Below are 11,005 nucleotides of genomic sequence, written 5' to 3' on the forward strand. Positions count from 1 at the left end.
AGCTAAATAATCCAATATAAATCAGAATAAATAATGCAATATATTTATTTTGATTTGTAAATCCATGATGATGCATGATTTTTTTTTTTTGTTTTACAATTGCAAAATAAATTCATCACAATTCTAATTTTTTCTGAGAGTCCTGTATACACATGTATATGTGTATATATTAAAAGTGTTTTTTTTTTTTTTTTTTTGTTCCCGGTTCATTTCTAGTAGGGTATTAAACAAATCACTTGAATCGTCTAATTAACTCGAAACACCTGGAAACACATTTTCAAATGTTTGATTTTGTTTTGCTGTTATAAATCTTTTTTTTAACTTGGTCTGAGGAAATATTCAAATTTTATGAGATAGGATTTTAGAGTTTTCTTAAGCTGTAAGCCATAATCAGCAATATTAAAAGAATAAAAGGCTTGCAATATTTCAGTTGATTTGTAATGAATCCAGAATGCATGACATTTTTGTTTTTTTAATTGCATTACAGAAAATAAAGAACTTTATCACAATATTCTAATTTTCTGAGACAGTCCTGTATATGAATATATGTATATACATAAATACTATATGTATGTGTATAAATATATATATAAATATATTTGTATATATATTTATATATATATACATATGTGTGTGTATCTTTGTGTGTGCATACTAATATAAATATATATATATAAAGAAAATTTTTATATATACACACAGTGTATATATATATATATTTATATACATAAATACTATATGTATGTGTATAAAATATATATGTATATACACTACTGTTCAAAAGTTTGGCGTCACCCAGATAATTCCGTGTCTTCCATGAAAACTCACACTTTTATTTATCAAATGAATTGAACATTTCATATAAAATATAGTCAAGACATTGACAAGGTTAGAAATAATGATTAATATTTGATGTATTAATTTTGTTCTTCAAACTTCAAGCTCAAAGGAAGGCCAGTTGTATAGCTTATATCACCAGCATAACTGTTTTCAGCTGTGCTAACATAATTGCACAAGGGTTTTCGAATCAGACATTAGTCTTCTAAGGCGATTAGCAAACACAATGTACCATTAGAACACTGGAGTGATAGTTGATGGAAATGGGCCTCTATACACCTCTGGAGATATTTCATTAGAAACCAGACACTTTCACCTAGAATAGTCATTTACCACATTAACAATGTATAGTGTGTATTTTTGATTAATGTTATCTTTATTGAAAAAACAGTGCTTTTCTTTGAAAAATAAAGACATTTCTAAGTGACCCCAAACTTTTGAATGGTAGTATATATGAATATATTAGGGCTGTGAAACGATTACAATTTTTAATCAGGTTAATCACAGGTTTCTGTGGATTAATCATGATAAATCACATATATACATTTACAGGGCTCTCAAGACAGGCAAGAGCTCCGAGAAGAGTTGTTGACGGGGGGGGTGCAAGTGACTTTTTTTCGTCCCGATGTGCGCGCACACGCCGGCATCCGAGCTCTTCGGCGGGCGAGACGGAGATCGGAGTCGTGTTAACGCGACACTAGAGACAGAATGACATGCTGCTGGAGAGACGACCAACAACAGACGGATTGGAAGCTCATTCTGCGCATGCGTTAAATGCGTTTAAAAAAAAAAACTAGTTAAACCTGTAATTTAATTAACTGAGTTAACGCGTTATTTTTCACAGCACTAGAATATATGTATATATATTTCAATATATATACAGTATATATATTTATATACAAAAATACTATATATATGTGTATAAATATATATATATGAATATATTTGTATATATATGTATATATATATATACATATGTGTGTGTATCTTTGTGTGTATATACTAATATAAAAATATATATATATAAAAAAAGAAAAGGTTACGTCCGCACCCCCTCCGCCTCCTGGCAGTTCTTCTAGAGGTCAAACATTCATTGACAAACGGAGAATGCAATTTGAAGTTGAGGGTCAACAACATGCCCAGTGAGTCCCTGAAGGAACCATACTCAATAACAACGTATCAAATGACAAAATGAAAAGGGACGAAACAACCAAACTTGCAGCTCACCTGTTTGTTTGGCGGCAGACACCGGTGGACTTCTCTCGGGGGGGTTGATGGAGACCAAGAACAGAGCAAAAAGAGAATGAATAATCCGCCACCTCCAAAAGTTACCAAAGATGTCAGGTTCACAGCGCCTGAAGACAAAAAGAAGTCACGTCAGCGACGGGGTGTGTTCACCGTGACGGATCACTCCTACGAGTCTCTGCACGAGGCTTTGGGACGTAGAATGTTCTGGAGGTGTGTGCAGACTGAACTCGAGGAGAGCTTCAGAGGCAGAAAGACTCCAATCCAATCAATACATGGACACACTCAAGGACTCAAGGACTCAGGGACTCAAGGATTCAGAGAAGGGCTACGTTGGCCAAAAGCCAGAATATGAGAGTCCAAAACTGAATTTAAAAACTGGAAAACCCCAAATTGATTGATAACAGAGAGAAACTAGAACGGGCACTCGGTAGAGCGCATACCTTCGCATATCACAAGATTGTGCATTGAATTATGAACATTTTGGCATTAGTTGCATGCCAATAGAAAATTGGCCGCGCTATGGTAAAAAGAAGATGTTGACCTTTTCATGATCGATCCCAAAATCTAATCAAATGGTCCCCGGATAATAACCAATCATCCCACCAAATTTCATGCGATTCGGTTTAATACTTTTTGAGTTATGCGAGTAACACGCATACAAATAAATAAATAAATAAATACACAGCGATCAAAAGATAACCTTCCGCATTTTCAATGCAAAGGTAAAAAGAAGGGAACGCTATCCAGCTAACATCTGTACAGTCGCCAAATTGTACAAATTTATTAATCTGTTTTCATCTTAATGTCAACAGTAGGAATTCCCATCAGCTGACCCATTGTCACTGTCGTAAAGGATTTTAATTTCATCTTAAACTGGCCAAATCAACAAAGTAGGATGACGTTTAACAAGAGCCTTGTGTTGGTGTGTGTGTGTTCCTATGATTCCATCTCTGTGAGGACCGGTGTGAGTGTCAGACTGGGATTGTGAGGACATTTCCAGGTGGTCTATTGTGTTTTAGTTTCCTTTAAATGTTTGTTTGGGATAAAAATGAGAAGGTTACAGGTTACAGGTGGCAAAGTAATACACCACGTCAACGCAGCTCCTCACGGGTGGAGACGCACACACGTGTCTGTGTGTGTGTGTGTGTGTGTGTGTGTCTGTGTGTATCTAGTGGTGACCCGATCAGCAATTGATGCAAGCCACCTTGTGTTCTCATCTAAAGCTGGGAAAAATCACCACAAGTAATCAGGTGTGTGTGTGTTTGTGTGTGTCTATGTGTGTGTGTGTGTGTGTGTGTGTGTGTGTGCACATGAGAGAATGATGGCATCCAGGCTCTACACATGAACTCCTCGCTGTTTGCTTTCATTTGTCAAAGTAACTTGAGTGAAGATCAGACTGAGAACGACTCGTCTTGGCTGATATGTTGAGCACACACACACACACACACACACACACACACACACACACACACACACACACACACACACAAACACACCCTCCTAGACCTTTGTCCCCCAGAGAGCGTTGTGACCTTTGTCCGACGTGGGACATGGCTCTGTGTGTGTGTGTGTGTGTGTGTGTGTGTGTGTGTGTGTGTATTTATGCAGTCAGACTCCGATAAGTTACTGAGAACCACAGATTTGTTACAATTGCTTTGGCACCTTTACTAAACCAAACAAAGCGAGACGTTAACACACGAGTCGTGAGCATTTCTCAGCGTTAAAGTACGTCAGTCCTTCGCGTCCTGACGTCGTCTTCGCCGTAATCAGAGCAAACAGGAAATGACAAAGAGACCGTTGGCGGACGTTAACGGCAAACTGAAGTCTGGGGGAGTGTGTGTGATCTGACTGCGTATCCGGATTCCTCTGGACACACACCTGGGCATGTTTCATGATATCAAAGAGCAAAACGACAGAGGTATGGGACAAGAGAAATGACTGATGTTCACAGTGTTGTTAATTACCTAAACATGCCACATCAATTCTTATTAGTTTGTGTGTGTGTGTGTGCGTGTGTGTGTGTGTGTGTGGGTGGTCGTTTTGTCCGGGTGTCAGTGGGTGAAGAGACCTCATCCATCATCTGATACCTTCAGGCTCTCCAGGTAAACTATAGCTCCTCGTGCAGGAAGTCACAACCACAACTCACTGAGGCGTTCAGGTGCAGTCGGCGCGGCACGCGCGCTGCGCCAAAAGCAATTCTCGGGCTGAGCTGCAGAATAAATGTAAACACGGCAACAGGAAATGAACTGGGACCCACTTCCTCCTGGAGATGAGAAGATGAAACAGGGTTTAAAGGCATCAGATCTTTAAGGTCAGTAAAAGTAGAAGATACAACTTTAGATAAAACATATTATTGGTCGTTTAATGTTGCAGCTAGCTTGAAATTAATATCAAAACCATATAAACTTAAACAGATGGTTGAATAACTAATGTGTCCATCTGCAAAAAGATTAGCAGCTCAAGTTTAATAGTAGATACATTATTGAAGTTATCAATTTAAAATAGTGAAAGCTGTCAATGTAACATTAGATATGAAAACACTAAAGGCAAACACTTAAGTTCCTCAAAATTATTGGCCTACTTTTGCAATAAAGTACATGTACATGTAATTTGGCTTGTGTACTTTATACAAAAACGTGCTAAACAGAGACTAGGAAAAGAAAGTGAGGTCAGTTATTAATACCGTCTACACTTTAACCCTCCTATTACCTTTGGGGTCAATTTGACCCCATTCGATGTTTAACGTCTGCTTCATATTTCATGACTTTTCCTAATTTATTGGGGACAACTGGGAAACCTATTCACATGATGTGTTTTCAATGTCCTGTACACAACTTTTAAATTTGTCAATTTGACCCCAGATGTAAAACATAAGAAATATCAACTTTTTTATTTATTTAAAGGGCTATTTAGGTCGTCAACAAACAAACGTAAAGTGACACTTAAACTTGGGAAACAATATTAATTCTAAGAATTTTCTCGAGGTTTTAATTGCTGGGGTCAAATTGACCCCAAGAGTAAAATATGTTAGTAAATCTGAAGGTAACAGGAGGGTTAATCTGATTTGTTTCAATTGGTGACTACCTTTATGAATCAAATGATTCACTTTTGCGCAAAGTAGGCCTTGTTTACACTTTTATTATTTACTTGTAAATTCACTTTCCCTTTAAATAAATGAAGGTCTATCTAATTCATTACAAACTAGAACGGGCACTCGGTAGAGCGCATACCTTCGCATATCACAAGATTGGGCATTGAGTTATGAACATTTTGGCATTAGTTGCATGCCAATTGGATAAAAATTGTAAAAAGAAGATGTTGACCTTTTCATGACCTTGACCTTTGACCCGATCGATCCCAAAATCTAATCAAATGGTCCCTGGATAATAACCAATCAGCCCACCAAATTTTATGCGATTCGGTTTAATACTTTTTTAGTTATGCGAGTAACACGCATACAAATAAATACATAAATAAATAAATACACGGCGATCAAAACATAACCTTTCGCATTTTCAATGCGAAGGTAACAAATGCGGTTTAAATTGCACGCAGAACAAGAAAATCCTTAATCTCATCCGATTCGGACATTTCCGACAGCCCCTGAACGCAGCAGCCCCCGCGCGTGTGTCTGCGCGCGATGAGGAGGCGCTGCAGCTCCGGGCGGACTTTATTCCGTCCTGGGGCTCCGTGAAGGCTGCAGCCGCGCGCGCTGCTCCATAACACGACAGGAGTTATTTCCTTCTTTTCGACATTGTATTTATTATTTTATTTTTTTACCCTGAACGACGCTTCGGATTATTGTTGCTTTTTATTTTATTTTTAGAAGCAGCAGAGATGACTCCGGTGTAACTTTGAAAAGAAGAAGAAGAAGACACAACTGTTCATGTTACTGAGGGAATAAACGTCAAGTGGATTTTACACACAGAGGCTGGAGCTTTTCTTTCTTTCACGCTCACTTTAAAACACTTTTTTTTTAAATCACACTTATTCGGACGGCTTCTTTTTTTAAAATATATTTTTAAAACTCATTTTTTTGTTTTCTCTCTTCTTTTTTTCTCCGACCACGATGCGACTTTTTACTCTTGCGCGCGCGACCCGTCGGGAGCAACCCGGGCCGGTCAACAACAATTAAATAAAATAAAAATAAACATGTTACAAGGTCGTTAAATTTATTGGATCGTGACCGCCGGAGATGAACTTTCTTCGGAATGAATGCGCGAGCTCCGGTGAATGATTGACAGCGGAGGCTCGTCCGCTGCTCCGTGGACCTTTACGGACTCTTAAAAAAAAAAACTCAATCTAGATTCACCGGACAGGAGTCCAACTGGTCCGGATCGATCCAGCAGAAGAAGAACTACAACGCCCTCTATTCCCCTTTATTGTCTTTCTTATTTTAATCCTCCAAACTAATCTTTCTAAAAAAATTAAAAAAACATGTCCTGTACGTCATCCGCTGCGTTCCCGCGGCTCTCCGTGCTGCTGCTCCTGCTGCTGCTCCGCTGTCCCGGTCCGGCCTCCGGAGCCTCCAAGGACCTGGTGTGCGAGCCCATCGCGGTGCCCATGTGCCGCGGCATCGGCTACAACCTGACCTACATGCCCAACCAGTTCAACCACGACACCCAGGAGGAGGTGGGTCTGGAGGTGCACCAGTTCTGGCCCCTGGTCCGGATCCGCTGCTCCCCGGACCTGCTCTTCTTCCTGTGCAGCATGTACACCCCCATCTGCCTGCCGGACTACCGCAAGCCGCTGCCCCCGTGCCGGTCGGTGTGCGAGCGCGCCAAGCGCGGCTGCTCGCCCCTGATGAGCCAGTACGGCTTCGAGTGGCCCGAGAGGATGAGCTGCGAGCGGCTGCCCCAGCTGGGCGACGAGACCCTGTGCATGGACCGGAACAGCAGCGAGGCCGCCGCCACCACCCCGGCGCCGCCGTTCCCCAAGCCCACCTCCAAGGGCCGCACCAGACCCCCCGCCGCCCCGCCGCAGTGCGACGGGGAGTGCCGCTGCCGCGACCCGCTGGTCCCCGTCGAGAGGGACTCCGGCGCCCCGCGCGGCCGGGTCCGGACGGGCCCGCCGCCCGACTGCGCCCAGCCCTGCCACCAGCCCTACTTCTCCGCCGACGAACGCGCCTTCACCGCCTTCTGGGTGGGCCTCTGGTCGGTGCTGTGCTTCGTCTCCACCCTGACCACCGTCGCCACCTTCCTCATCGACATGGAGCGCTTCAAGTACCCGGAGAGGCCCATCATCTTCCTGGCCGCCTGCTACCTCTTCGTGTCTCTGGGCTACATCGTCCGGCTGGTGGCCGGCCACGAGCGGGTGGCCTGCGGCGACAAGCCGCACGTCCTCTACGACAGCGCCGGCCCCGCCCTCTGCACGCTCGTCTTCCTGCTGGTGTACTTCTTCGGCATGGCCAGCTCCATCTGGTGGGTGGTGCTGTCCTTCAGCTGGTTCCTGGCCGCCGGGATGAAGTGGGGCAGCGAGGCCATCGCCGGCTACTCCCAGTACTTCCACCTCGCCGCCTGGCTCATCCCCAGCGTCAAGACCATCGCGGTGCTGGCCCTCGGCTCGGTGGACGGGGACCCCGTGGCCGGGATCTGCTACGTGGGGAACCAGAGTCTGGAGAACCTCCGGGGGTTCGTGCTGGCGCCCCTCGTGATCTACCTCTTCACCGGCTCGCTCTTCTTGCTCGCCGGCTTCGTGTCTCTCTTCCGCATCCGGAGCATCATCAAGCAGGGCGGCACCAAGACGGACAAGCTGGAGCGGCTGATGATCCGCATCGGGCTCTTCACGGTGCTGTACACCGTGCCCGCCACCGTGGTGGTGGCCTGCCTGGTCTACGAGCAGCACTACCGGCCCGTCTGGGAGCGAGCCCTGGCGTGCTCCTGCCCGGCGGAGCGCCTGCGCTCGGGCGTGGGCCCGGACTACGCCGTCTTCATGCTCAAGTACCTGATGTGCTTGGTGGTGGGCATCACCTCGGGGGTCTGGATCTGGTCGGGGAAGACCCTGGAGTCCTGGAGGAGGTTCGTGGCTCGCTGCTGCCCCTGCTGGCCGCAGAAAGCCACCGCGCCGCCCTCCATGTACAGCGAGGCCAGCACCGCGTTGACCGGACACACCGGGACGACGTCGGGGGTCTACCACAAAGCCGCTCTGTCGCATATATGAAGGGGACCGGCGCGGTTAGGAGGTACCGGAACTTGAGAATCCAATAGAGAGAGAGAGAGAGAGAGAGCGGACGTTTCAGCGCTCGCAAAAAACTTGACGGTTGTGACGATGACAAAAAAAAGACGAAAAGCGCCAGCGTGAAATTTGAACGTTGAAACATCCGACCTGGGTCATCCCAACACGATGGAATATTAAAATAAAGAGTCTTTAGAGAAAAGTGACACGGACTTTCCGAACTTGACACTAAAAACTACAACATGGCTCCATGATGGCACCACACACACACACACACACACACACACGCTTCTTCCTGTTTATCCTGAGCACTGAGAGAGAAAACAAACATATTTATTGATGTATATATTGTATAAAGTTGCTGTACAAAAAATAGAAGACAAAAAGGTGTTTCATGTGATTTGTCTTGTAACCGTCGGACACCGGAGCCGCCGACCTTTGGCCCGTTTGAGTTGTGTGAACTTGTACATACGTGTGTCGTTTCATGTCCGTGTTTGATACCTGGTGTTTGACGTGACGTCCGACCGGCCGATCCCCTTCGTTTGGGCTTTTTTTAAAGTTGTTTTGTGACGGTTGCCATGGTGACCTCCAGCTCCACAGTTGGCGGGTCCTGACCCTTTCGGGTCAGGTTAAAGCTGCAGGATGAAACTGAACTTGGCCTCTAGCCCCACCTGCTGGTTGACAGCAACAGCAACAGCCCCCCCCCACCCCCACTAGATAGATCATCCTACAGACCCTCACTCACATTTCCTACCAGCACTCAGAACAACGAGATGATTTACAGTAAAAATAGTTCTACTGTTGGAATAATTATTTATTCTCACTTCTTTTTTTTATGATTCATTTTTTTGACAACGCTGCTATCGGACTCCCCGATAGCAACTCGAGGACCTCTAAAAAAAGTCCCCGGACCTCACTTTGTCCACCATTGCTCTTCTTCTTTTTCTCGTGATGTCACGCCACGAACAGCGCTTGAGAGATTTGTTAAAATAACGAGTCGACGAGACGATCGACAAAGAAAGCTAACCGGCAGCAATTGTAGTCTTCCAATTATTAAAGTCATGTCGAGTGGAAATGGTCAAAAAAATAATGCTTTCAGCTTCTGAAATGCAATAACTTGCTGCCTTTCTCGTGTTTATTGCCTCTGCAGATGAATATCTTTGCCCTGTCGGCTGGAGGAAACGAAGCATTTAAAGACATCGCCCTGGCGACGGCTCATTTATTCCCTTATGTCGCTGTAATATCTTATTTCATTGGGACACTTTGAACTTAATTGTTAGTGACTTTAAAAAAAACTCAATTACTCCTCAGATATTTAATCAGTTAGAAATACTTTGATTCATTAATTGATGAAAAGAACTAATTGATCATTTAAATAAAAAAATAAACCCAAACATATTCAGTATTTGAAGTTCAATATTTGGCGGTTTGAGAAAAGTGGACTGTGAATGTCATGTGACTTTTGACAACTAGCATCAAAATGCACAAATGACCCGATATATTCACGCCGTTTACAACGATCTTACGTTAATCTGTCCAGAGCCGCACGTCCCAACGTTCAACGACCTGTGGTCCACTGTGGACCCACAGAGGTCACTCAGAGGTCAAAGTTCAGGGGTCGTTTTTCTTATTCGTCTTTGAAAGAAACAAAAGTATTTTAATTTTTTTTAAAGGAGCGCTGTTATATCGTTTAGACGACTGCGCGTCCGCGTGCTCGAGATCACTAATTTATTCGGCCGATGTGCGCGTGAACGGGACTGTACGAGTGATGAAGATGACGATGACGATGATGTTGCTACAAACTGACTTTTTGCGTGTGTGTGTGTTAATCTGCTCTCACATTGGTTTGAGTTCCTGAAAGGATATGGAAAAAAAAAAAGATGTTGTAGATTTTTATTCATATTGTGGAATTAAAACAGAGGAATTGTGAAGACCAACTCGGTGTGTTTCTGTATATTTGGTGTTTTTTGTGTGTGGGTTCGTTAGTTTAAACCAGCGGTCCCCAAACTACTGAACAACACCAGACGCATTCAGATTTTTTATTTAATTTTTTTTAGTCTGGCCACGCAAATCCTAGACTAGCCGCTGTAAAATAGAACGGAATAAAGCCGAAAATTTTTAGGTAAGAGAAGAAATAGTGTGAAGATCCCGGAAAGGGTTATTAATATTTGGTTATGTGGCTTTCTGGAAAACAATAAATGTTTACATGTAGGCTCCCTGTGATCATCACACTGACCCCCATCAGAGAAGGGAAAAGTTATGCGGCCCTCACAGGAAAAACGTTTGTGGACCCCTGGTTTAAACGGTGTGCGGACCGGGTCACTGGATCAGAGCCGATATTCTACCAGGAGAAATGAGTAAAGAGAACATAAAACAATGAAATCAACATCTCACTCACTTCCACCGGGCTCCCGTTTCCCCGCCGCGACGTCCCTCCGGCGTTGGCGTCCTCCATCTGGAAAAGACCAGAATACAACGAAACTCTCTCACGCCCGCCGCTTCCGTCAACGAGCAGGACGGTCATTCCGGGAACAATAACGGCGGATCTAGTTTTTAAAGATACGTACCCGGATGATGTCACGATGTTTTGGGCGAATCCGGCGGATTAAAAGCGTTCCAAATTTCTGCTGATCCTCGAAGCGTTTTCTGAACGCCGTATTCAGAAAACTGTTTAACTCCCAACTCGTTATATTCACAGATGAGTTACACACAGAACACATCTGGAGAACACATCTGGAGAACGTCG

General features: G+C 44.1%; 1 protein-coding gene across 5 annotated transcripts; it reads left to right on the forward strand.

Moving 5' to 3' along the window:
* Positions 1-3,712: 3,712 nt before the first annotated feature.
* fzd5 (frizzled class receptor 5) lies at positions 3,713-10,196 on the forward strand. 5 transcript variants are annotated; one of them, XM_056428706.1, is made up of 3 exons: positions 3,713-4,003; positions 4,078-4,187; positions 5,912-10,196. In XM_056428706.1, the coding sequence occupies exon 3, from the start codon at positions 6,523-6,525 to the stop codon at positions 8,242-8,244; it is 1,722 nt and encodes a 573-aa protein (XP_056284681.1). In that variant the 5' UTR covers positions 3,713-4,003; positions 4,078-4,187; positions 5,912-6,522; the 3' UTR covers positions 8,245-10,196. The 5 variants fall into 5 exon arrangements, with proteins under 5 accessions (XP_056284681.1, XP_056284672.1, XP_056284657.1 ...); XM_056428697.1 differs by having other exon boundaries at positions 4,141-4,396; XM_056428682.1 differs by having other exon boundaries at positions 4,141-4,187.
* The last annotated feature ends 809 nt before the right edge of the window (positions 10,197-11,005 follow it).

This window comes from Pseudoliparis swirei, chromosome 2, assembly GCF_029220125.1.
Source record: "Pseudoliparis swirei isolate HS2019 ecotype Mariana Trench chromosome 2, NWPU_hadal_v1, whole genome shotgun sequence".
Classification (NCBI taxonomy): Eukaryota; Metazoa; Chordata; class Actinopteri; order Perciformes; family Liparidae; genus Pseudoliparis; species Pseudoliparis swirei.